Here is a 26,948-nt window from a genome sequence, read left to right on the forward strand (position 1 = left end):
AACCAATTCTGACGAAGCCCAGCTTGTAACTGAAATGAAAAGGCAGCCCTTTGGACACCCCAGGGCAGAGTGGGGCTTGTAAACTGGTGTGCAGTTTGTAGGGCCAAGAAATAATGTCAGTTTTTTCTGTGTAAACAGGAGCCCTTCTGGGAGGTGTCAGGGCATTTTATACTCCAAGCAGTGACCTTGCCTCAAGGGCAAAGTCTCTCTTGAAAGACCCCAAAAGAGGTGTCTCTTGTCTCTTTAGACACAAGGGACAGGACTGCTGCTGTGCTTTGCAGCCGTGGCAAATGGAGACACCAGCTTTTATTGCTTTATTCTTTTTCCGAGTGCACTTTTGAAATCAGTGACTCTCTCTGAGCCATCCTGGTTTCCCCTGAATTCACTCAGTTATTGTGGCTGTCAGAAGAGGGGGGGCTCTCATTCCCGTTGGCAGGAATTCCTCCTGCTGGAAATACTGGGCCAAAGGGATTTCCTGGGTGTACGTGAGGAGTGGATTTGGCAGGGAGGGGTGGAACTGTACGATATACAGTATGACTGTAATGTATATTATAAATCATGTTAGTGCAGTCAGCTGTTGAACATACAGCGTTCGCATGTACGTGCAGAGCGTTTCTTTGGAGAGTTGCCTGGCTGGCACAGGACGTGGGGAGAGGGGACCAGAGGAGTCTGGTTTCTTTTTCTGTGTCTAGGATTGGTGTTGGGACCTCTTGGTGGGCACCTTTACCTCTCAGGTGCACCACAGGCACCTCCTGGCAGGCCCATGAGGCCTCTTGTTAGCAGAAGCTGGATCAGACCTGTGGTATTCTCTCAGGGGGCTGCATGGGAGAGATGCACTTTGAGGCTTTTAATTGCAATATAAATAATCACTGGATTAGTGCAATGAAAAGGAAGTCAGAACTCCTTGTTGTGTGCAGTGTGTCATAACCTCAGTGTTGATTACTAAACCTGGAGGCTTTGTTAAGTTTTAAGGTGATACCTTCGCTTTCACTGTCTTCTTTTTGTGCCAGAAAAGGAGTGGAAAAAGCATAAAAGGACCTTAAAAGCTCTGGGTTGGGAGCAGAGGACGGCTGTCTTGGGGCAGAACTGGCTTCCAAAGGTGCTCTTGCCAGCCCTGGTGTAAAGCCTGGACTTAGTGCAAGGAAGGCAGGGATTTAGTGCTCTGACCTGGAGCTTATGGAGTTATTGAGAGAAGGTCTTTGCCTTCCTTATGTTACTTATTTCAGGGATGGAGGAAACAATCTGTTCCTGACTTGACCTCTGAACCCCAACCCATGGCTGGCAGGGAGAGCAGTGCTTATCATGTGGCCCATAATGTAGCCAAGAAGAGGTCTTTGGTCCCCAAAGACTGTGTGTGGCTTTGCAGGTCCTCCCTTTGACATCAGTTCCCTTAGTGTTGTCTGTCAGAGCGACACATGGAGGTGGTCTCCTGTTTGCACTCTCACCTCTGTGCTCCACTAAGGCAGTAAATGCCATTTGATAACAGTGCAATCCTGGCAATTGGAAAGGTGATTTTGAGGGGATTTTTTTTATTTGTCCTCATGTGAGCTGAGCATCTCATAAGACACATGTGTTTGTGCTTCCAGCTGGAGTGGGGCTGTACCTGGAGGGAGAGGGAGAAGGGATGGCAAAGGTGTTTGATAAGACACCCCCCCCTTTGTACATGTACAGTGCACACTGTTTCTAAATACTCAGTGATATCAAAAATGAATATGATGAAGTTCTTTAGTCTGTATTGTACAGGCTGAGAACGACCATAATCATTTCCTCCCAGTGTAAATAGTGATTGCAGTGGAGCGGTCTGGGCTCAGAGTGGGTTGATAGACAAGGTTTGGATGCCAAACTGATGGGCATTTCTGCTCTCCTCTGTGCACAGGTTGGCTACATCCACCTTGGATCAGAGCACATGCTGATACAGCCCGTGAATTCATCTGAGACCTCGTTCAGTGGGAAGGAACATTTCATCCGGCGGAGACGATCCACGAAATCCGAGCATCCCGGGAAGCCACACGTTCCCGACGAGCACTGCAGGGTTGTAGCAGGTGAGCTCGAAGTGGCTCAAGAGAACATCCCTGCCTGTATTTCTAAGGTTTTGTATGCCAGTTCTTGTGTTTAACCAGGCCTGTGCTTGCTCATAAGTTGTGTCCCGCCTGGCACTGCTGTTGGCAAATCCCGTAGCCAGGACTTTAATTTTCTCCTGTGTGGAGTTGAGCTCTTAATAGTTCAGCAGGTTTATCTTTCTCAGGGCTTCAGACTAAGCCAATCTTCTCTCTTTATTCTCTGAGTATGACATCTTGGTTCTGGTTAGAGTTACAGATCCCCTTTGTCTCTTTTTAGAGAAAACACCAGAATTCAGCACCACTCTGATTTCCCAGCCTAGTTCCATAGGTGCTGCAGCTCTGTGGTCATAGAAAATGCATTACAGAATTCTTACACTGTAAAATAAGACAGACTTTAGGTAAAAGCTGAATTGAACCAAAATGAGGGCAGGAAATCACCCTCATCCTTTTGCCATTGAACCTTTTGACCTTCTGTGTAGGGGCAGAGTGCTGCCTGTCCTTGGCAGAGCTGAAATTCCCTCCCTGGGAAGAAGGACTAAAGGAAGGAAACTGGGGAGACACTGGCTAATAAATTATATGAAATCACAAAGGGGAAGAGGAGTTGAGTGAGTACAAAGATACTAAAAGGAGACACTGCAAAAAAGTATTTCCAGTAGCACCTAGTGCTTCCTGAAGGATTCTGAGGACCCACTGCTCTTTCCTGCTTTGTCCAAAGGGAATGTCCTCCTCAGGTGATGCCAGAGGTGACCATCAGAGCCTGGGGGACCTCATGGCATGGGCTGGGTAGGCACTTGGTCTGGCATGGTGTGACTGCACCTAAATCTGTGTCAGCAGAATTAATTACGTATCTGTCAGGTTCCTGATCCATGAACTGGGATTTCTTGCAAGGAAAGTTGTTGAAGTCCTTCATGTTTTTTGGGCTGAGGGCACACGTGCACACATGTACACACATGTTCATACATGCAAACACTACAGCCACATCTCAGGTCATGGAAAGGCCACGTGGGCTGAGTGTGTGTTGGAGTTCTGGGGCAGAGGGAGGTTGATAGTCTGATATAAAATTTATTTAAGGCTATTCATCTTGTTCTGTGATGGATTTTTTCCAACCTGAGGCTAATTGAGGGGCTAAGCAAGGACTGGGATTTGGGGAGAGCAGGGGCTTCTGACCCTTGGGTGAGACCAGGACAGCTCCCCCAGCACTAGGTGAGCAAAATCGGGGACTGTGTCATTCCCTGCCCTGCCCTGGATCACACAGCAGTTTGCAAACCAGTTGGGAACAGAATTCCTACCCCTTGGGTGCAGTTGGCTGTGCTAAAAAGGGAGCAAAGCCCCTTGTTGTGCACCACGGGCTGTGCTGCTCCTGCAAACAGCCCCTGCCCCGAGGAGCCCTGGCATAAAATAATGCAATTGCTCAGGGGCTCTGCCACTTAAAGGCAGACCCTGAATGTTTTCCATTGTTGCTGGAGAGAAATGTAAGTCATGGCCGTTAATAGGCTTAGCACGTTAACGACCTAATTGACTCCTGTCTGGTTTGGATTAACTTTCGTGCACAAGGAGTTTAGAAACAAAAAAAATTAATCCTGTCTGACAGACAAAAGGCCCATTCCTAATGAAATTGTGTGGAAGTGATGACCTAGGGGGTGCTTCCAGGGTTTCTCCTGGGAAAAGGTCTCTTTGCTGTGGCACTCACCAACATGGGCTGAGTGAGGGACTGATCAGGTTTGCACCACAGGTTGTTTTCCACTTGTAATTTGGCTCAGCCAGGCTAAAGCTTGGCAGGAAAGGATGGAGGTTGTAAATACATGGGGAATATTCCTATGCTGGCCATTTTGGATACAAATCCTATGCTGTGGAACAACGTAATAAAATACCTGTCTGTGTAAATACAGTATAAACTGAGTATTTTTCTAAGACACAGAACTGCCATGGTTGGGCATTTTCCAGTCCTTTGCTGCTGTTCTTCTGTTTTCTGAACATACAAGAATCACCTCAGTTCATATTTTCTTCTTAAAATCTTGTAATTCAGTGGTAACTGGCATAATCTGGGGTTATTTGGGAGTCAGATGAAATACAAAGAATCAGATGCTGAATTTTTGATGTTAATTACTGATCATGTCATAAAAATTTAAACAGGGCTAAATTGCTCAATGGCAAATTTCCTGTGATGTATGACCTTAATTACTAGTAAAACAAAGATGGTTGGTGATGTAATGACTTGTGTGAGCATTTGGAGGAGGAGGAAAACACTTTAAGAAAGCAAAATTACCTTGATCATGAAGTGCTACTGAGCTTGTGTTCCACCCAGAAATGTGGTGTTTTCCCTGGAAACCCCAGGGAAACTGAGCTGAGCAGTTCCCTGGGGCAGGGCAAGGTTTGATAAGTGGTGGTTGAAATCTCTAAAACAACTCCTTCAGTCTAAGTGGCGTAACATGTCCTACAGCACTCAGAATTATTTTTAGAGCTGCAGAAGGACTTTGTGGGAGCCAAATTTCTCCTGGAATAATCTGTGTAAGAGGATTAATCTGGCTGTAGGCAGGAATGGGAAAGTACTTAAGGTTTTGCATGACTGGATTCTTGAGATTTGAGTCTGAAAGTGTCCACTAATGGGTTAAAAAAAAAAATAAATCCCAGGGCCGATGTTTTAATTCCTTTGTTTAAATTCCGAAGGGCTCCAGCGGCAGAGGAGGGATCCCATCACCACGGGCCAGGTGCTATTGTCAGTCATATGATATGTGTATTATTTTTATCACCTGTCATCCAGCAAGAGAAGGAGTTCAAGTCACAATGCACATTTCTTCCCAGGCATGAACATGAGCCCCTGTGAGGCAAACAGAAAACCCATTAAAAGGTTTCCAGGTGCGCAGGCAGCGAGGGGGAAGGAAGGAAAGGTTGGGTTTCACTTGCTCTGAAGCTTGGAGACGTGAGGAACATGGGAAATAGCTTCACACCAGTGATGTGAGACACTTCTCATCTCTAGACACTGGGCTGCATCTGGGGTGCAAACCTGCCATCACACCCTGCTCTGATTTTAAGACCAAATTTGACAACTTTCCTGTCAAAGGTCCCTGAGAAGGGGTCTCTCTGTGGGGACAGCGGAGCCACAGGGAGTTGTGTTTGTAGGTTTTGGTACATATGAGTAAGATTTTCTTTACAGATGAGCCAGGCAGGACAGAAGGATCTCTTCTGATGCATCATTTGTAAGTTTTTGCAGTGCCCAATCCCCTGTAGCTCAGAATGGGGGTAGAAACCCCCTGAGATGGGGCTTCTTTCATTGCCCTGTCTCTCTGTGACCTTGTATCATATACACTAAAACTGTTGTTAAAATATGTGACAATATCCACCAGAACCTCAGCTGCAATAAATAGATATAGCTATGTTAACTATCGTGGAGCAACAGTAATTTAACTATTGACTGAGATTTGGACACATATTTTGCCTATTTTCTATGCCATCAAAGATGGGGAAAAAAATTTCATTTTTTTCTTGATTTTGAGAAAATACCAATGTTAAAGACAGAGTCAAACCATGTTGTGAAAGCACAGGAATCTCCTCTAACTGTGTCATAAAACTTTCTATTTCTTTGGGAAAAGTAAGTTCTGTTATAACTTTTCCAAAGGTCTCCGGTGATGTATTAAAGTCTCCTTACATAGAAGGGATTTGATATAAAATACAGTCCAGGAGCATGAGAGAGAGCAGCTTGTCTTTGGAGGGAAGGTTGTTATTTCATGTTTATGATACAGACCTCATAAATTACTCTTAAATGTGGGTTTGCTTTAAACCCTTATGTCACTTTAAATGAACCAGTTTTCCTTTCATGCAAATGTGCTGCACATACAGTGAAACAACAGGAAGATCAGTTTTTTAATTCACAAACTAATGCATTGCTTCTGTGTATAGTCGCTTCTCAACCTGTTTTAACAATTTATCAAAGCTGGTAATAATTTAAATAAGTGCTGGTGTGCAGGTATCAAATGTAGGGAAGGCTTTCCCTGAACAGGTATAAATCCTAAACACATGTTGCATTTCCCCATCCTTAATCATTGTCTCTTAGCTGTGTTTTCTCTGCAGGTTTGACTTGGCCTGAAATACCAGTTGTTATGGCCAAAAACACGTGCACTAAAAATAGAGATGTAATGCAACCTGTATTAGTCCATATTAGGAAGCAGCTGTTGAAGAATTAAAGCAGGATTTCAACAATGGGCTCTCCAGAAGATGTAATGTGATTAAGTGTTTGCAAGCACAGAAGGATTCCCTGTGTCAGAAATTCAGCTCTATACCCACAGGAGTGTGTCTCACTTGAGTGGATAAATCCCTTGGTTTTTCCAGGTCCTTCCCTGGAGTTCCAAATGGGGAGTCTGGTTTTTCCCTGAGAGCCTGTGATTGTTTCCTTATGGCTGATAACCAGCAGCCTTTTGGGGCAGTCTGACAGTCAGAAGTGTCCTTTTCCATCACATGTGGCAAGTGAGGGTTTATTGTTGGTCTGGATTTGTTCTGGGTGGAGCCCTCAGTGAGGACACTGTGGATAATGTGGAGCAGGAGGGGCTCCAGGTTCTTCTTCCTCTACTGTCAAGGTGCAAAGGGACACAGGAAGAGGATGTGTAAATACACACAGTCAGTGGGTTTCTTTCCCTCCCAGAGCAGCTGTACAGCTCATTTGCTTGGTTCCCAATAAACCTTAGTGTTGGTTTCCATTGGAATCCAGTGAAATCCAACCTGGTGAGCAGTGAAGAGCTCGGGTGTGCAGTGTACCCTGTCCTTTTCCTGGGATATTCATGGATATTTCAGTGGTCATTCTGGCTGGAAATGCAGGCAGGTGACTCCAAGGAGACTAAGCTATATTGCTCACCTTTTAGCTGTCTTTGTTTCTTCCATATTACCATTATCCCCAGCTCAAGCCCTGCTCTCTGAGCCTGCAAAAAATTGTCTTATTTATCTGCCACGAGGGAGTCTTTGTTTCTCCCACAAGGAAAGTATCCTTTTAATAGGAGAGGAGTGCTCATAGTTCAGGACTTGGAGCATCTTTGTCACCAGGAATCTTTGAAATCCTGGTGACAAACTGAACCAGTGAGGAGATAGAGATCATGGTGCTTATCCTGGGCTGTCCCACAGACCTGCCATTGAAGACAGATGTGTTGTTTTGATGACTGAGCTTGTTTTGCAGAAGAATAAGGTTTTAAGTGATGTGTCCAAGCCACAGACTAACTTGGATAACAAACCTTGCAGTAAAACCTCTGTGGTGTTTTGAGATGCAGCAGAGTTCATGACTTCTGTCTCAAATTCTTGTTTGCTGCTGTGCCAGAGAAATAGTCATGAACTTGTGATTTGTTATGAAAGTGACTGTTTGGGAAAAAAAACACAAACCCACAAACAAAAAAACCCCAAAGCAAAACAAAACCATTTTTGGAAGGTGAATTAGGGGAGTAATGGCTCATTCTGCTGTGGAATAATTTTTCCTAGCAGTTGAGGCCTGATTTTGTCTGCCATTCCAGTCAGAGGGAAATTGGAGGTGCAATTTTGTAGGACAGGGCATTAAAAATGAGAGGACATCCCTCTCAGTCTGTGATCAGCTGTGGTTTCAGTGGGCAGCCATCTGTAATTCCTGACCTTCAGGCTGCCCCTCTGGCACCAGCTGGCTGTGGTAAACCTGAAACTCCAGGCTTTTGGTGGAGGTATAGTAGGACAGGGCTCGGGGACAATTCTTGTGCTGCATCCTGGCAGAGGGAAAGGGGGCTCCATGTTTCCATGTCTGGCATTGATGGCCTTGTGGGAGGTGTTTCTATCCTACTACTGGTACCAGGGAAATTTTGTGGCATCCTGTCCCTCTGATAATTCAGCAAACTTGACATATGGTTTTAGGTTAAGCAGTAAGCATATACCCCAAGAACTTCCTTTCTTTAATTTCTAGGCTTGGTTTGTGTGCAGGATCTGCTTCGTTTTCCTTTGGAGAGGTGATGATTTTTACTTTTAGGTGAAACTAATAAAACCTGCCTAATGTGAGTACCAGGGAAAGTTTCTGTAGAAACTCCTGGGGCTTGGGGAGAACTAATTTTAGCTGTTTGCTCCACTTCTCTCCTGCTTTTTATGCTGCTGAAGTAACAATATACAATCAAACAGAACTTAGCCCTCCATCAGGGGTGTATAGAGACGTTAAAGGGGTCATGGGAGGAGGGAAGTCAGCAAAGGGCTACGGAGGAAGAACTGGAGAAGATTTTTAAGGCAGCAGCAGAAAAGAGCTTCTAGAGAGAAATCTTGCAGAAAGGACTCTGCAATTTTACTTTTATTTGTGGCTTTGGTTGAACTGCATCCAGGAGCTGTCAGTGGGTTTAACTAGAACGAGGCAGCTGAAATTACGAAGGGAAAGATTAGGGAGGGAAAAAAAGTGGAAAGGCTGTAGGAGAAGAGGTTGCTTTTCAGATGAGTCTGGGAAATACTGTTGGAAGGGAGGTAGGAGGAACAGGAAAGGACTCTGCAGTTACAGCAAGAATCTGCCAAAAGCCAGACAGTGCTAGACAGTGCTTTTGGTGTGTAATAGGAAAAGGTCATTTGGGGCGGTTGCTTTGGAATTGTACATCTGTTGAGTTGCCATAAAAAGCACTAAACATAAGGAGTTTTCTACAGAGGCCTCAGAAGAGCTCTGTTGTGCTCCTGATCACAGTAGGGACTATGGTTCTTTCCATTCTGAGGAAGATTTCAAGGCTGCTGGGCTGCAGAACGTGATGTGATCGTGTTGCTTTGCAGGTGATGAGCCAAGGTTAGGTAAGAACCTGTAAATAAAAGCCAGCAAATGAACTTTGCAATGTTACAGCCATTTTACACTGAGGATCTGGAGGTGTATTGCCCTTCTCTCTTCACCCACCAGGCCTGAATTTTGTGGAATTTTTGGCCAGGTGGGCTGTGTAACACACTGTCAAGGTGACTGGCAAAAGAGACATGTCCCTTGTGCCCAGTCACCTGGAGCATAGACGTGCTGTGCTGGAGATTGACTGTTTCAGCTCATATTTCATGTGAAATTCTCTGACCTCTTAAGCAGGGAACACCTGACTCCTAAAATAGTGCTCACTTTGATTCTGTGTGCTCCCCACAATGTAAACTCCTCTGACAGGCTCCTGCCCGTGGTTTATGGCCTCTTATGCCTTCACAGTAACACTTAACATCTGCACCACAAAATTTGTAACATCAGTTTGTTCAAGTGAAGAATCCACCAAGCATTTAATCCCTGTTTTAATGGCCGATGTTTATTTTAGTTTGGGGTTTGATGTACTCATGGAGGGATTCTCTGCCCACGGTCCATAAATCTGGCAGGGCAGGAGTGAGACTTCTCTGTGCTGACTTGTTTCTGAAGTGAGGCTCTAGAGATGGGGTTTTTTTGGATACCTCCATAAAGTCGACTCACCTCAGGTATGAGCTGCAGATGCATTTAACGAGGACTTTTACTGTTGGTTTTGGATCTTTTTCTCCTCTTCACCAAATGTCTGTGGTGTGGGATGTGTGTATTTTCTTTCCTTGTGAGGGTTCATCCATGCAAATGGCTTGTTTTCTCCATGTGCTTGATTATGCTGGAGAACTGTTGGCATGTGTGGTGGGCAGGAAGGTGCAAAGAGAGACCACTGTGCAAGTGGCCCTCAGCAAGAACAGAAAGGATAAAGAAAAGTTACCCTATGGAGGAGCTACAAATTAAAGAGGAAAAGGGAAAAGAAAGGGACACACACACTCACTCCTGTGTTCAAGCAGTTGGTGTTGCTGTGCTTTCCCTGTCCTGGAAGTACCTCAGTGACCACCTGAGCTCTCTGGGGGCTCCCTGGAGCCCTTGTTGCCTGGTTGAGTTGCAGATGACCTTACACTGGGACAGTGTGAGGGTGAGGGTCAGAGTGAGAGCCCACATTCTCTCTGTCAGGTCGCTCTGGCTGTGCCCCTGCAGCCTGTGGGGTGCTGGTTTTCCACACACAGCCTCTAATCCCCACTGCTCCCTGGAAAACTGCCAGTCCACAGCTTCAAGCAGAACTCATGGAGCAACGGGGGCCAGGGGCTTTGAGTGAACCAAGACTACCCAGCAGCCTGCCAGGAGTCCCTTCAGGCTGCTGCTCTCCAGAAGTCACACCTTGCAGAGTTTTGTGCAGCTGCCTTCTGCAAGGAGGTGCCGAGTTGGATTGGCAAAGCCATGCCAATTCCTTCATCTGCCTCTGGAGGAGGGGCCATGCCAGCAATCCCATGGCAAATGACCATGGCATGACCTCTTCTCCCCGGAGGGCAAGCTACAGTCAAGCATAATGGGCTCCTCCTCTGACACAAGTGTCTTCTATTCCACCAAAAAGGAGATTTTTAAGTGAAAACGCAGAGTACTCCCATTTTTTCTTCCACTTAAGCCTTTTTACACAGCTCATTCGATGCCAGGCCCAGACTTAGTTGAGTCTAGGCTTAGCCCCCCCATAAGAGCAACTTCTCTGTAGGTAAGGGGTTTACACCAGCTGTAAGCTTTAAATTTCCTGGGGAGTTACCAAAATAAGAATTTGATGGGGAGGTGCTGCTCTTTCCAGGAAGGTTCTCATTTCTAGCAGCAAAAACCCAAAAGGTCAATGTTTTTAGTGGAGTAATTTGCCTTCTATTCCTTTTTCTCTGCTTTCTCCCCATGTATTTAAAAGAAAACCTTGCAGACCTGTAGGTAAAGATGTGCAGCTGTGCAGAGGGAGGGATGGGTGATGAAAGGAATGAAGTGAATAAACACAAACACAGGAGCTTTTCAATAACAGTTTGGTGAAGTCCTCTCTGTGTCATAGTTGGCAAATGAAAGGTGCCTTCAGCTTTCCTGCTTTCTCACATAGTCAGTCTTTTTTATTTTATTGCCTTTCTGAAGCACTTAGAAGCATAGAAATCCCCTGCTCTGGGGCAGTTTTGTCATGATTGTGCATTTTTCTGTAGCTGTCCTGTGATCTCTGTGTAAAAAGGCCTTGAAACTTGGTGCTGGCACGTAGCTTCCATTATTTATGATCACCCCATGTTTTCTCTTTTTTTTTTTTTTTTTTGCTTGTCCATAGGCTCCTGTCTGTCTCTTTAGACCCAGGGGGATATTTCCAAACTCTGTTAAGAAAAAAAATCAAATCAAATTTCACGGTTGTTTTCTCGGTTTAAAATATGTACCAAGTGTTGACAGTCAATGCCTTGGGCAGAAAAGCACGTGCAGAGCTGTGCTGGATGTCTGGGAGACAACTCAGGAGAGGGAAGTGGGATGGACACGTGCAAATGTGCACCTTGACAAGACAGAAAATGTATGAATGAGTGAAGGCAGGGGTTTAGGGGGCTTCCAGCTGATGGGGTTTATCACCCTGAATGCAGGAGGGTCACTCAGGGAAAACTGATCACCTGGGAAAGAAGGGAAATTAAAGCTGAGTTATGTCAGGGAGCTGGTGAACAGGTGGTGGAAGATCAGGATGAGTGAGTGCTAACTCAGCTCTGCCTGCTGCAGAGTGGGGCTTTGCTCAGAGAGGGCCTCAGGTTAAGTCTAGAGAAAATTAAAAAGTGACTCTCTGCTCTGGGAAATGAGCAGCACGTGCTGTGTGACATAAGAGGTGTCTGATCATCCATTAAGGTCCATCCCATGTCGCTTTTGCACTGACTGTTGTGTTTATGCTGTTTCAGGACTTGTGTGTTCCCTTTTCCATAAGAAAAAGAATCAGTGTTAGTACCAGTGTGAGCATCTTACCCATCATATATCACAGACTGAGCAGTAAGCAGAGAGAGTTTCAGTGAATCTTGGCAGATCTTTTCTTATTGCAAAAATAAATTTGTTTTCATGACTTCATTTGCTTTTCTTTCATTTTACAACTGAAAACACCAACACATTTTTTGTGACTGCAACAAAGTGAGCAGGTTCAGTTTCATATCTGAACTTAATTTCTCCTTTGTTCATGCCTCAGCTGCTTTGCACATCTGCCTCTGAGCTGTGAAACACATTTCACCTTTCAGCTTAGAAGACAAACTACTAATCCATCAGTCCCTCAGTTTGGAGGAAGGGAGGTTTAACTTCTGTGGTTTAATTTTTGTGTTAGTGGTGGCTGATCCCTGCTTCGATTTCTAGTCCTTAAAATTGAGTCCTTGTCATGGGTTCTTGTGACTGAAGTTCATAGCTCAGCTGGTGTAGGGAGTCCCCTGGTTTTGGGTCACACACCCCAACAAATTGGGTCGTGAGCTCTACTCGTAGGTGGCCGTGACCGCAGCTGCTGGTGCTGCTGCTCAGGCCAACAGCAATAAATGAGCACAGAGAGCTTGAGAAGGTCTTATCTGACCTGACCTTCTGCACTCCTGAGTCTCAGCCAGAGACTTCTGCAGTTGGCCAATAACCTGTGTTCCAAAACAATCCCACTTAATTTAAAAATTGTGAGACTATGTTATGTTCTGTTACTCTGCTCTAGTAGTGCTGGTAGCAAGTAAAAATGCAGTGGATGGAAATACTGACTCCAGGAATATCTTACAACTTCCCTGGCTGTGGAGAAGCTGCAGGGTCTAGAGTGTACATTGCATCCCAAAGCATGGTTTGCTATCCTAAAGTTGTCTTCAACAGACTTTTCCTTAATTAGTACTTGCTCCGTTATAGTGGAATGTTACTCCTTTCACAAACAGTTTTTCACATTTTTTGCAAGAGCGTGGCTTCTTGGTTTGAATTACAGTTAAACTCTGGCTTTTTTGAACTTCTCTTTTCCCTTCCTCTTCCTTATTTGCATGTCATCTGGTGGTCTCACACACTCTGCACACAGACGTGCAGTGGGGCTTGCAATGGAACCTCTTGGTTGCTCCTTTTGACCAGCAAAGAGCACTTTAATTAAAGTGTTCTTGCAGTCTGAACATGAGAATGTTTGTTGAAAGGGGTATAAATGTTTTATTATGATCTGCCAGCCTTAAGGAGTATTTTGACTTTTAGAAAAGAAGAGACAGAAGAAAATGAAGTCAACCAGTGACTGGAGGGAGAGAAGGAACGCGATTCGCCTCACGAACGAGTACACGGTGGAGACTCTGGTGGTGGCAGATGCTGACATGGTCCAATACCACGGTGCAGAGGCTGCCCAGAGGTTCATCCTCACAGTCATGAATATGGTAAGTGGGCACTTTACTCTCAGAAGAACCAGCAAGAGTAACCAGATCGTATCCAGGGTTGGTTCAAGCTGCTTTACTTGACAGCAGAAATGGGGAACTGTTCTGACCTTGAGGTGCGAGCAAGGTTCTCGTGTGTTATGTGGCTCCTCGTCTCCATTTGTGTGATTCCTTGTATTTGCCAAAGGACATCACAGTAAAAAACCTTTTTTTAAACTGGAATTGCAAGTTTTCAGTTAGAAAACAATTGCTCAGTAGTGGTGTTTTCTACCAGGCTTCTGGTGCTGCTGTGGTTTGCCTTGGAAGAGAGTGACCAGGAGTGGATAGATGGTGGTGTCTGACAAGACGTTTCTTGGGTTCCTAAAGATTTCCGTGGCATACCTGTTTCATAAGAGAGATTTCTCTGTGGATCAGTGTCACAGACAGTCCAAGTGTTACTGAAGCCAGCAGTCATATTGATTTCCAGCAGAAAACCTGGATTTATGTCCAGAACACTTTTTGTCTCTCATTTTTACATAATGAAAATGGTGGCTTCAGTTGGAAAACTTATCACCAAACTGCCAGCTGATCCCATGCAACCTCTGGGGCTACATGAAGTGGTGCTGATCATACCTATGAGTAGTTGATGGAGTTGGGCTTTAGAAGCATTCTAGAAATTCTGCAGGGAATCTGTCGGGAGGGAGGAGAATGCTTGGAAATTGCAGGCTCCTGTGGAGTGGGGGTGTTAATTTGTTAGCTGTCCTTGTAGTGAAGCCTTCTGCTTCAGCTGATAAGGGAACACAAAGTCTCCCTCAGTGCATGCTCACTCAGCTGTTGGCAGTGCCTGTAAAGAGAGAATGGCTAAATTGGATGTGGACATGGAAAACTCTGCTCAGAGACGGCAGGGGTCCTTCCAGAGGCATTTGCACAAGGAAGTCTTGGAGGAAGCTCCTATTCCTCTGCCCATGCTATTGTAATATCCAGGAACAGCTCATTCTCCTCCCTGTGTCTCTGTTGTTGTTCATGAGCAGCAAATTGGCTTGGGAAAAAATAACAGCTCTTAACAGTAATTGCCTGGTCCTGCTTCCCAGTGAAGAGCTGAGTGATGGATGCTCAGCAGAAACCAGCTCTGGAACAACAGCTTTTTAAGAGGTCTTATATTGCTTGATCAAGCACTGGTGTGAGGGAGCTCTCCTGCAGTGAACTGCTTTGCTGATTAAGCAGGGAGTTTGTTTAACTAGTCTTTTCCATTAACAAGCTGCTTTGCTGTGTCCCTTCCTCTCCCTTTTATTTGCCTTCCACCGTGCTGTGACAATGGTCACTTAATGGGGCTTCATTGTGGCTCTGCAGTTATTTGGTTTGTAGGAAATGTCTCCTTGCAACAAATCCATGGATGTCACCATCATTTCAGGGTCTCCTTACCCACTCTCTTGTGTTTAAGGATGTGTTTGCTGGAGGCACAAGAGCGTTATTCTTCTCAAAGCCACAGTCTTCCAACTTTATACTCTTATATCAGGTTGGCAGTGAGCAGGCAGAACCTAAGTTCAGCTCTGAACAAATTTGCTTCTCAAGTCACTTTTTGAACTAACAGAAATGCATATTCACATGTAACATGCCAAGGCTGAATTTCTTCCTTGTGTTGAGTGCTTGGGACCTTGGGAGGGGTAATGGAAGCTTTTTGTTTGCAGTGGCAACTCAAGGGTCCTCCTAAACTCTGTTCTGCACTAATTCATCAGGGAAATGCTAAAAATCTGCCATTGTGCTCCACAGGGACATGCCATTATGGCTGTGAGAGCTTTTCAGACGTGTCTAGTCATCTGTGATGATCTTCATGCCAATAGGGCAGTGATTTCAGCATAACCATTGGGAATCTCTGTGTTGTGTAGCTTTATCTACACAAAGATAAAGAGGAGAATTGTTAGGGATGAGTACACTGGTAGACCAAGCCTTAAAAGATGGCTGTGAGTCCTGCTGTGTGTCCAGGCTGAGGTGCTGCAGAACATCTCAGCAACATCATCTCGCCAGGTGTGAACACATGTGTGGAGAGGTGCTGATAGATGGGTTAGGTTCTCTAAACCCATTTATTACACAAATATTGAAGCTTAGTTTCCAATGGATTTAGCTGATGGACTTTTAAGCTTGGTTCTGATGCTGTAGTGTGAGCTCACCCCTTTATTGGACGTTAGAGAGTGCACATGGAAGAGGGCTCTTGGATGAGGAACACAGTTATGTGACATCTCCCAGGGTGCAAAGTCCAGCTGAAATGCTTCCCACTGTTAAGTCATTGCTCTGAGGGTCTCACTTAAGTGAGTTTTTTCTCATGTCTGATAGGATTTGAATTTATGTTTTACCTTTTTAGCCTTCAGATTTGAATTTACGTTTCAGTTTTCCAGCCTTCAGAGGGGCAATGGAAGAGTCTCTCTCCTTTGTCACCTACATTCCCACACTCGTAGGAACATAATTTTTCAGGCCTCTGCTTCCCTGAGGACACTGGTTGTGAGTGACTGGCAAGACCAGAAGATACTGAGGAGTAAGGAGAGGCAAACACATAGATGGCATTGTTGCATAAATCCTTTATTCTGAGGCTGTAAAACAAAGTGAAATCAAGGGGATTTTAGTGTTCCATTTGCATAATGAAAGCTGATCTTCATCCCAGCAAAAGAAGCTGAAGAATAATGCAGAAAAACGTTATTTCAGAGAGTGAGTTATGTGCTTTAGGTCGGTCTTGGCCAAGCTCTTGACTGGTTGGGATTTTTCCTGCCCTGCCTCCCTCTCAGCCTTTTGTGACTGTTAGCTGAGGGACAGGATTTGCCCCATGATGCTAGGCAGTGCTTATTCAGCTATACTGCAGGATGGCAGGCTGCCTCTAAAAGAAACCAGAATGTTAATTTTGGCTTGGGTGCTTGTATTTAAGCAAATAGAACATTACTGGTCAGGGGTATATTAACTTAACTCCTCTCTGTAAGCCATTACGTTTACTGTCAAACCACAAAACAAGCATTAAGAGGTCTTATTAATGCATTTTATATTTATGGACATTTTAAATAAAGTGATCTGCCTTAAAGTATTTAATATCTATTTATGTTACAAGAATTTCTGAAGGGGAAAAAAAGTCAGCATTACAAAATACGGGTTTATTGCTCCCTTGTTAAATGAGAATCTTAGGGGGGAAAAAACCCACCACCCTCCTCTAGAATAACAGGTAAAAAGCACAGCAAACCCATTTTGGAACCCAGAAATAACAGGTAGTACTTCATGTAGCAAATGCTGTGTTTTTAATGGTATTCTGTAGTTCTGACCATGCCCCTGAACAGAGAATAGACTCACATTAGAAGTACTTGGTTTTTTGTGAATGTCACTGTAGAGGTGCAAATTCTTCCATTTACTGAACTAATATTTGAAGTTGTAAGACAGATTTTTCCAAGAGCATGGTAGAATTTCCCTCCAAGGTACTCTGTGAGGTATGAGTAGGAACAAGCATGGCTCCAGGGATTTGAGTTGATTTTTTTTTAAGTCACCACTGCTAAAAAGAAACCTTTTCTTGTTTCCTGGCAAGGTGTTTGGTTCAGCTCGATTTTCCAAACAGGAGATAAAGCTGTTGTCCAATGCCACCATGGACATCTGCAGCCTTAGCAAGGCAATGAGTTTGTGGGCATGTGGAATGTAAGGACATTGTCAAGGAGAGATACTAGCAGAACTATAGAAATTCAAAACCAGCTACTTAAATAGAGGTGCTGATTTATTTTTCTAAGTTAAACTCCCTTGTTATTGAGCTTTTTCAGTGTTGCAGTGTTTACATTCCATTTCTTGTCTCACCTGTGCATCCTTTGGCTTGAGAGCATCTCCTGTTCATGCCCTTCTGTAGTCACCAGTGTTTAGAACTTCTGTAAATTCCAAAACCAAGTGCCTTGGTGGTAAAAGATTCTTAAAAACATGCTTATTTTGCTCACCCATTCTGTTAGTCTGCATCTGGCAGCTATAATTTCTCATTGCTTTTCATCCATGTGGAGCTGTTTGGATGGATGTTCTTTCTTGCAGGAGTTTTATGCTTTTATTTCCTCTTGAAAGAAAAAAGATTCTGTGTCCTCACAGAGAAACTGCACTGGCCTCTTCTTGGCTGGTCTTCATGGTTTAGGCTTTGAGCTTTCTGGAAAAAACTGATTCAAATGATTCTGGAGCATATGATAGAGGAGGATGAGACCCTTTGGAAGGCTCTGCCCATGGCTGGAGTGTTTTTAATAATGAGGAGTGACTGGTTTCAGCCAGTACCTGAACTTTGTGAATGTTGGCTCCTCACAGTTGTGCAGAGCTGACTTTGCAAACCAAGTCCCACCCAGACTGACCCTCTGAGCATTTAGGGACAGAGATGTCTCAATTTCCAAGACCACAACATAGTAATTCAACAGCTGCTTTCTATGGGTTTAAAAACATTAAAAAAAAAAAAAAAAAAAAAAAAGAGTTGGGTTGGGGTTTTTTTCTGCCCTAAGTGCATTTTTTTGGGTTTTGGAATAAATTACAAGTGTGGCTTGGTTTTGAGCTTGCCTTTTTCTCAGAGAATCCAGCATGGAGGGGTAAGTTACTGCAGTGAGTGTTAGTTCTCCTGCAGCTGTTTCTAAGCCATGAGATTAGTGTGGAAGCTCTTTGCAGCAGCAAGCAGGAACTTGAAGTTAGTGATCTTTTGGATGTTATTAAGAGGGAAAATTCTTATGTTGTTCTTTAGCAGTGATACTGTTTTACTCTCTGAAGCCTGATTTTACACTCTACGGATTGTTTTTCATTTTGGATTTCCCCTGTGAGGGTTTTTTTATGTTAAAGAAGCGGATAAAATCATTTTTATCAAGCACACATTGATGGATTTATATCTGTGCTCTTGGGGGCTGGCACATTGAGGCTCCAGAGCTGCCACTGATAATCAGCTCCCTTACCCTGATCTGGAATTTTCATGATGGGAACAGGGACATAAGGGAAAAGGATATAAGTGTTTGATCACTGTCTACAGATTTCTCGCTCCAGCAGCCCCAGGAGAAAGAGTTATGTCAACTGTATCTTATAAAGAGCCATGAATATGTTCTTTTTCATAATGTTTAAAGGAGTAATTTGAAAGCTTGGCTTTAGGTGGGTGTTAGAAATCCTATAGCACTTTTCAAAACAAGTGAAAGACAACCTCAGTAACCTGACTAATGTTCCTGCTGTCCAAACCTTGTCCAGCAGCCAAGGGAATGGGAAGGCTCCTGCTTGAGTGCAATGCTTAGAAAAGAAAAAGAAAAAAGTCAATTTACCCTCAGGGTTGCTGTTCTGAACTCCAGAACATCTGAAACCCACACGTCTCCCTCCCACCGTCCACCTGCAGAGGAAGCTCTTGAGAATTAAAAAAAAATTAAAATGTTGTAGTTTAGTTCCTCTCTCAGCCCAATTCCTTATGTCTGGGTTGTGCTTTATGCATGCTGGGGCAGGCCTGGACAGCTTATGGCAAAACTGCATTTATTTTGCCCCTTCCACGTTAAAGTTGTAAGGAAGAAAAAAGGCAGGAGGAATGCAAACAGGGCAGGATGGTCCAGGCTTCAAGCTCTCCTGTTTTCTCTAGGGCATTCTGTTCAGTAAAGCTCTGTCAGAGAAGTGCAGATGAAGGAGGGAGATGTCAGAAACCAGCTTTATTTTTTTTTCGTTTTTCTGCACTTTGCCTTCCATTTTTTTCTGTCTGTTTGGATAATTTTTACCATCTCTCTCTTCTGTTTTCAAAGCTCACTCTACTTTTGATGACTCCTCACAGAGAAGTCAATACAGCAAGTTAATCTGCAGCAGGGCAACCACAACACTTCAGTCACATTGACCACTTTTCCCATCCCTTCCCTTCAGCCTAGTGATCAAGAAACTCCATTTGTCTTCCAGCCAAGCTGCTTTCTGCCACTGTGGTAATGTCCTAAACCAGCAACCTTTGTATTTTGTTCCATGGCAGTGTGTTAGTGGGTTTCGTGAAACCGAACTCGTGATCTCAGCTGCCTTATATTATTAGAAGTTTCTAAAATACCCCAAATATTTTTATTTTTCCCCTGCTGCAAGCAGTCACAGCAGCCTCAAGGGTGTGATGCAATTGCAGGCTTGAGGAAGGGTGGCCCATGTTATTGGGAGTGGGAAGGGAGGTGTCTGTGAGTCAGTGTCTCTGTTAATGCACGTTGTCCCTGCAGCAGGAAATCTTGAGAACATCTGCAGTGGGAAATCCCATTCCTCATCCCCCGGTACCAGTTATCCCAGCCACCTCTCTTGGCATGGTTAGCTCACAGGGTGATGATGGACACTTGGACGTGGTGTCTGAACAGCTTGGACACGCCAAGTCTGCAGGTGATGGTTTCCTTGTTGGCTGGGTGAGTAAGGCAAGAAGGTTGTTGCTGCCATGATGGAATCCCAGTTCCGAGCAGGAAAAGACCTTTGTATTTGAATTCTTTTGTTTTAAAGACAGCTGGATTCTGTGATAGTGCTTCCTTTGCGCACAGCCTGCCCGGTGCGGCCTGGTTTAGTGCCGGCTGTGTCCTGCCAGAATGGCTGTGAACAACCCGTGCTGAATCAGGCTCTTATTTTTTTATCAGATCATTTAAAAGCCTGTTTTCTTACTGGGGTTCCTTCCACCTGTGATTTGAGTGTGGGTTTCCATCGGAAAGGACAGTGTGTGGGGCTCGGCTGGCAGGGGGACTGAGGGGCTGCTCTGAGGGGAGACCCAGTTCCCGCCCTCACCGGTGGAGCCCCTCAGGAGAGCCGGTGGTGCCGCCGTGAAAACATACTGAAAAAAGGGCAAAAAACCCCTAGGTAGTGAAAAAAAGTGAGGGGAAAAGTGTGAGGAAAAATCTGTGTGAGCACCCAGGTCAGAGCAGGAGGATGAGGAGCTCCAGGTGCTGGAGCAGAGTTGCCCTGCAGCCTGTGTGGGGAACCGTGGTGGGACAGGCGGCTGTTCCCTGAGGAATATTGTGACCTGAGGAGAGGAGCCTGCACTGGAACAGGTTCTCCTGACAGAAATTGCAGCCCATGGAGGGGATTTATACTGCAACAGGGGAAAAGTAGGAGGAGGAAGGAGCAGCAGAGAGGAGCTGTTATGAAGCCACCACAGCCGCCATTCCACATCTCCCCGCATGGCTGCAGGTGAGGGGGAAGGAGTCAGGAATGGAGGAGGGAGGTTGAGCCTAGGAAAAGCCATAGGATGCAGTGAGTTGTTCTAATTCATCTTTCTTTCTCTTTATACAAATTATTTTAGTTGGCAAATTCAGTTTTCACCGAGTCAAGTGTGTGTTGCCTGTGATGGTAATTGTTAAGTGATCTCCCTCTGGAGGGAAAGGTTAATGTTAGGTCTAGGCAACACAAACTGTCATCAATCTGGGGCTTCTTTGGGCTTCATTTAAGAAAATAAGCAAACAAAGCTTGAATAAACAAACAAAGTGAAGACTCTTTTGCATGCCTGGTGTCCTTTTGGTTTAGTATCCACTTGTTGCTGCTGCTTGGTAGGTTGAGCTCTTCTGAGATTGCTGATGGATGCAAATACAAGTGCAGTCAAAGTTATCCTTGGGACAGAGAGCACAACAGAAAAGGAAGAAGGGCTGACAGCCTTCAAGATGACATCCTAAGCTCTCCAGCAGATGGTTTTGCCATGGAAATCTACCTTTTGAAATCAGTGGTGTTTGGATGGTCTGTGCTAGGTCTGGAGGCAGACAGCTTGTCTGCTCTGATGGGAAGACAAGCACCATTAGGCTCAGTGATAAGAACATATTTGCTGCACTTACCCTCATTTCGTGAGTGGAAACTTTCTGGGAGGGTCAGAGCTAGAGCAGGTTGGGCAAACCAAAGGCATCCATCCCAGGCAAATGTTTGTCAGGCTCTGTAGTGGTACAGGAGCGATTTCAGCCTGATGCCCCATTGACCCTCCCAGCTGAGCGTCCAGGTCTCCATTTACACAGGGGTCATCTGTCAGAGCCCTTCCCTGCAAGTGTCAAGTTTATCCCCCCCAGGTTTGTAGTGAGAGGCCTGAGCTGCTCTACCAACATACCCCCGAGCTAAGCAAATAGTACCAGCACTTGTGTGCATTTGTACACCAGCCCCAGGGAAGATAAATGGCTCATTGTGCTCATACTGAAGGTCAGTGGGTCAAACACTGAGTAGCTCTGTCTTGCAGTCTGTGCCTAAATTGTAGGAAACATTTACGTGTGTGCTTTAAATCCAACCCCAAACACTAAAGAGCTTAAGAACACTCTTACATTGAGCACATTCCTGAGTATTTGCACAAATAGGAAAAATACCAAGCGTTGAAAACATAATATCCAAGATGTGTTCAAGTCTTGGGTTCGTTGTAGGAAGTTAGCTGGGCCTCTGTGATATTTGTAGCCAAATGAGTAAGGAATACAGCTTACCTGGGGCCAAATCCTGCCTCCCATTTGTCAAGAGTCTCTCTTCAGTGGTCTTGATTTTATTTTTTTTACTAAATAGCGAATGCAATATTCGTCCAGTGATTTTTATGTGGTATTTTACACCTTTTTAAAATAAATCCCTCCCTCACATTTTTTATATAGTCTAGTTAAAACATTTGTACATGGAGAAATGGGGGGAGTAAAATTCTGGCATCAATTAAAATCTTATATTCTAACCTCTAAAAATGAGGTGAAGTATCTGAGCTGGAATGCAAAATCTGGAGAAAGTAGTAAGGTAGTTTCCGGTGCTATTTTTGTATTTCCTGAGGCTTGTGTCATCATGTGCTGCCTTATTACTATTCTCTCATATAAGATATGAAAATAACAGAGGGAAATTGCTTTTCCATTCTATTTCCTGAAGTCTAAACCACACCATTAGTTCATCTTGCATTGAGATATCTCTGATATTTAAATGCCGAAGATCCATGTTGGTTGGATGCTTCATAACGTATGTCCATGTTCCTGAGACTTTGTTTCATAGAGTTCCTTTGGAATATTTTTCTCCTCTTCATTATTTTTTATCTTGTCTATTCCAGTTAAAAGTTGGGGTTCTTTTTTTTTTTTTTTCAGCAACTGGCCTTGTGTATTTTTTTGTTTATTTTTAATGTTTTTTATCCTTGAATGCTGAATCTTGCTCAGGGTAGTCTGTGACCAATTGGTCAGGTGGGGAAGCCCAGTGCAGGAGGTAGGAGCAAACAAGTGTTGTGGCTACCCTGTGGTATGTGGAACTATTAGAGCTGGTAACACTGTAACTCTTAAAAATTCTTTGTTTCACTGAATGTAGTAGCACAACTCATTTGGGGTTTTTCTGTGTCAGTTTTTCAGGACAAATGTCTAACTTTAGTCGCAATTAGTTTCTTCAGTTATTACTAGGTATCGTTGCTGATATGCTGTGGATGTTTTCTTTGCATTTTGACAGGTGTACAACATGTTTCAGCATCAAAGCCTTGGAATTAAAGTCAACATTCGAGTGACCAAACTCGTCCTGCTCCACAACCGCCCTGTGAGTTCTAACTCATTTTTGCCCTGCTGCTGCAATTGTTCTGTGGTGTCTCCCAGAGCAGGGTGGGAGGGGGGAGTGGGGTCTGTCTGGCCACAGCATCACAAATTGTGAGGGTGCCTGTCACACTTCACCAGGCAGCACTAAAGGTGGGAAGTGTAGGGGGCTGGGGGAGTGAAAGGAACTACAATCCTTTTATTTATCCTCGCTGGTAAGTCTTTGTTTGCTTATAGTTGTAAACCAGTCTCAGGAGTTAACTCTTACAGAGATTAAAAATGACATGGCTCTGGTATCAAATGTATAAATTCCAGACTCAGGAGGCTTTTGGATGTAGAGCTGTACTAGAAACTTGTGACTGCTGAGCTGGTGGAGTTTGGTCTGTAGATCAACTGGCAGAAGTCAGTGTGAAGTCCACAGTCCTGAGTTCACCTGCTCAGATGAAGCTGGTTTCACACTTTTCACTCTGTCACATCTATGTCTTTGAGCCTGTGATTTTTCATCAGAGATCTGATGCTTTATGTAAAGACTGTGGTTGATAATTGTTCTCTTGTACCTTTTTTTTCCCCCAAAAAGGCAAAGTTGTCTATCGGGCATCATGGAGAGAGATCTCTGGAGAGCTTCTGTCAGTGGCAGAATGAAGAATATGGTGGAGCAAAATACCTTGGTAACAACCAGGTTCCTGGTGCGAGGGATGACACCCCTCCTGTGGATGCTGCTGTTTTTGTAACCAGGTATGGTAACAACAGCTAAGTGTTGTCAGGGTTGTGGTCACTGCTACATGTCACAGTCAGGATCAGGCAAGACAGGAGATGCTTTTTTTCTCACACCACCTGATATAAGTGGAAGAAATAGATGAGGTTTTGGAGCATGAGCCCTTCTTCCTAGAAGAAAAGTGTGGGATTAAGAGCACAGCTGAGCTCAAGTGGTCTTTGTGCAATTAGGGATGAATTAACTGAACAGTCTGAGAGGAGCAGACAGTGTGTCAGCAGTGGGGAAGGTGGTGAGGGAGTTATCTCCTAAAGAAAATGAAAGATGAATACCATAAGCTGAATTAATTTCCTCTCTCTTTGCCTGAGGAGATAACCACTGTAACACCCCTCCTCTGTCAGAACTGAGATGGAGGAGGGGTGTCAGTCCTAATTTGTTTGTGTAATTGGAAACTCCTGCATTTATTTCAGATGTGAAATAACCTTTGTATAAATACTTGAGCAAAATCCTTTGCACCTTGGAGTTCCTCCACTTATTGATGTATCCAACACATCAGATAAAGAGAGAAAAAGGATGTCGTAGGGACAAGTCTTTTTTCCTCTAACTACCTGAGCTCAACCTCACAGTACAATGTTCCTCACAGTTACCATAAATTTTGAGTAACAAATCCATGGTGTTTTAAGTTGTTTGCATCCTTTAAGATGTAAATGAAGAATTCACTGTTATAGAAGTGATCTCTGAATAATTGAAGTGAGCACAAAATTATAGTGTAATATGGATGCTCCTTGTGCTAGAAAAACACCACTTCCTACTCCCTTCTTCCCCAGTTTGAGACAGGAAATGTCTGTGTTGCAGTTCAATATTACCTCTTTCACCTTTTTTCTCTGCCAACAATGTAAGCAGAAATATATGTTTTTGCATAAACTGCCATCCTGACTGTAGTAATCTATTTTGTTACCATTCCCAATGCAAACTATCCATGGGATTGTGGTGTGTTCAGTAAAATAGCTGGTGAGCTGGGCATGAGGCCAGCAGAGTCCCTAAGGATGCACCTGCACAGACAGTTCCCCCAAATCCTCCTCTCTTCTCTGTATTCACTGTAGTCCACCAAACACTTACAGATATTTAACAGTTTAGACAGGGTGAATAGTTCCTTTGAAGTCAGTGGGCTGCATATCCTGGTTATAGTTAAGCATGTGCTTCACTGGATCAGGGCCTAAATAAATAACTAACATTTTTGTTAAACTCATCTGGGCATCCAGTTGTCCTGCCTGACAAGTGAGGCACACACAATCTCTTCTGATGTGCTCTGAGTGTGGGGTGGAAGGAATGAGCAGAGCATTTCATCTGTGCAGCTTTTAAAATCGAATGCATAATGTCAGGCTACATGAGCTGGACTCAGGCATCTCAGGAAGAACTGGAGAAAGAAATTTTAGGAGGAACTGTTCAATAGACTTGCAGAGCTTTGCACTCAGAATGGCTGGAGAAGTACAAGTTTGGTTGGGTTAAAAACTAGATTCAGCTTTGGTGAGAAAGTTCAGGCCAGAGAGCACATTTCTGTGCACAGGAGGAGCATTTTTCCTGTTGGATAGGCCAGCAGTGTGGACTTGTAGGCTCTCCTTCCTTCTTGCTGTGTCTTGTCATCCTTAACCCATCCTGCTTCTGCTGCACAGAGGATGCTGCAGTGCTTGGAAGAGTTCTGGCCCAGCACCTGATTCCTGTGTCAGGGAAATGAATTTTTCTCCTCTTGGCTTTGGAAGTGTGTGTGTGTGTGTGTTTTTGTGTGTGTATGTCCGTCCCTGGACCCTCCCCAGACTGTGCAGATGGACCAGTGGTAGAGGAGATGGGAGCAGCAGCATGTCCAGCACAAGCAATCGCGCCAGAAAAAGCAGAAGCTGAATTTTCAGCAGCTGCAGCTGCTTTAGGACTAGAAACAGATTCTTTGGGGTCAAGCTCTGAAGAAATCCCTCTGTTTCCAATCTGGCTGGGTTCATCTGAAGCACCAAGGCATGCTTGCCTTTTGAAACTCCACCTCGAACTGATGGTCCCCATGTCCTCTTTTGTATGCAAAAGTAGATTATTTAGGAGGCCAATATTCCTCGTTTGGGATTTTCATGGTATCCACCTGAGCTCCAGGCAAGAGACACATTGTGTCTGTGAAATAAGATGTACCATTGTTCAGCTCAATAAATAAGTGAGACAGTGGGAATAATCTGTCACAGCCCTGAAGGTCTGAGTATAGTGCTGTGGTCTCTATAATAATTTCTTGTTCAGATTCTGTTTCTGAACCTGCAGAAACTCAGATCTCTGGCATCTATGGATAATGTACTTCATATTTTAACAGGCAGAATAACTTCTGTCTGCAGAGGCTGTATCTTAGTGATTTTAGAAGCGTGTCTCATCTGAAACACATTCCCCCTCTTGATCCTCTGTGTTTGGCATTCCCTGGGGAATCTTCAGACTCACTGCTGTTGTCCCAGCTCCTGGCTGGAGGTGTTTGGGTCACCTGTTAGACCACAGGTCATGTGATAGCAGAGCAAAGACTGTCACAACACTGACAGGAACAGGATTCAGAGCTGTCATTGAGCAAAGGCTTGGTTTTTCTCCTGTCATGGTGGTGTATTTATTCCTTTTGCAGCCTGCTCCTCCCTTCCACATTTCTCTATTAAATGGGCAAATGGAGCAATTCACTGTGCATGGAGGAATCTGGGCACACAGTGCTCCTGAATGTACACATGCATGTGGAAAGTTTGTTTTGGCAGGTTTTTGACTGTACCAGTTTCCTCTGTCCCTCAGCTTTATGATCCTGCAGGGTTAAAGTGGTCAAAAGATGTCATTTGAAGGATGCTGGGAATGGCCATTTAACAGAATACTTCTTATTCCTGTTGCACAGTTCAGCTACTGTCCTCCTTTCTTACAGGAAGGACTTGAATTGCAGAGTTTAGCTGAGCACAGTTAGGTATTTTTTTCCAGTTGGTGGGAGCCAGATGGAAGAGTGACTGTAGGAGGAGTTCTGAGCTCTTCTGGCTGTTTTTATTGAACAAAACAACTGACTTCTTGTCATTTTTTGAGAAGAATTGTTGTAGTTTGCTAATGGAAACCCTCTGCTCAGCTCCACACGTGATAGTGACTGAGAATTTCACAGGCCCCTGCAAGATGAGAACACGTGTCCTGCTTGATTCAGGTGGATAGAGGTGAAGAGAATTATCCAAGACTCAGTGTGATAAGGTCAGATGTTGAATTTGAACTGCAGCTCCTGGAGTCAGAGTTTTATTCCAGTGTAGCTCAGTAAAAGGTTCTGCTAACAAAACTATGTCTCTGTGGTAAGAGACCTTTGCACATGCAGTGAATATTAAAATATCTCCTTTATATCGTTGAATGTCATTATAGTATCAGTCATGTCAAGCTCTCACTTCAAAAATACAGATGCAGTTGAGCTCAAGAATGTGCCAGAGAGACACCTGTGACTGAAACCCTTTTAACAGCAGATAAGCTTCAGGTGGCAGAATGGGGCCATCTGAAATCACTGCTGTGACTGGCCCACAGGTGAGACAGGTCTTTCTTAACCCCTTTCCAGGCTATGTCTCCCATCTGATTGCCAGGGAAGGACTGTAGGAGTTTCAGGGATAGGTTTTGTGATGGAATGGCTCCTTGCCTTTGGAAGAAGACTGA

General features: G+C 44.3%; 1 protein-coding gene across 1 annotated transcript in view; it reads left to right on the plus strand.

The window, feature by feature from the left end:
- Positions 1 to 26,948, plus strand: part of ADAMTS17 (ADAM metallopeptidase with thrombospondin type 1 motif 17) — a 166,944-nt gene that overhangs the window by 7,842 nt on the left and 132,154 nt on the right. Inside the window, exons 3-6 of the mRNA XM_017804950.1 lie at positions 1,877 to 2,042; positions 12,973 to 13,145; positions 22,488 to 22,571; positions 23,142 to 23,299. Of these exons, the coding sequence (XP_017660439.1) occupies positions 1,877 to 2,042; positions 12,973 to 13,145; positions 22,488 to 22,571; positions 23,142 to 23,299 (581 nt within the window). The remainder of the gene's footprint in view (positions 1 to 1,876; positions 2,043 to 12,972; positions 13,146 to 22,487; positions 22,572 to 23,141; positions 23,300 to 26,948) is intronic.

The sequence above is a fragment of the Lepidothrix coronata genome, unplaced genomic scaffold, assembly GCF_001604755.1.
Source record: "Lepidothrix coronata isolate B3197 unplaced genomic scaffold, Lepidothrix_coronata-1.0 Scaffold11, whole genome shotgun sequence".
Classification (NCBI taxonomy): domain Eukaryota; kingdom Metazoa; phylum Chordata; class Aves; order Passeriformes; family Pipridae; genus Lepidothrix; species Lepidothrix coronata.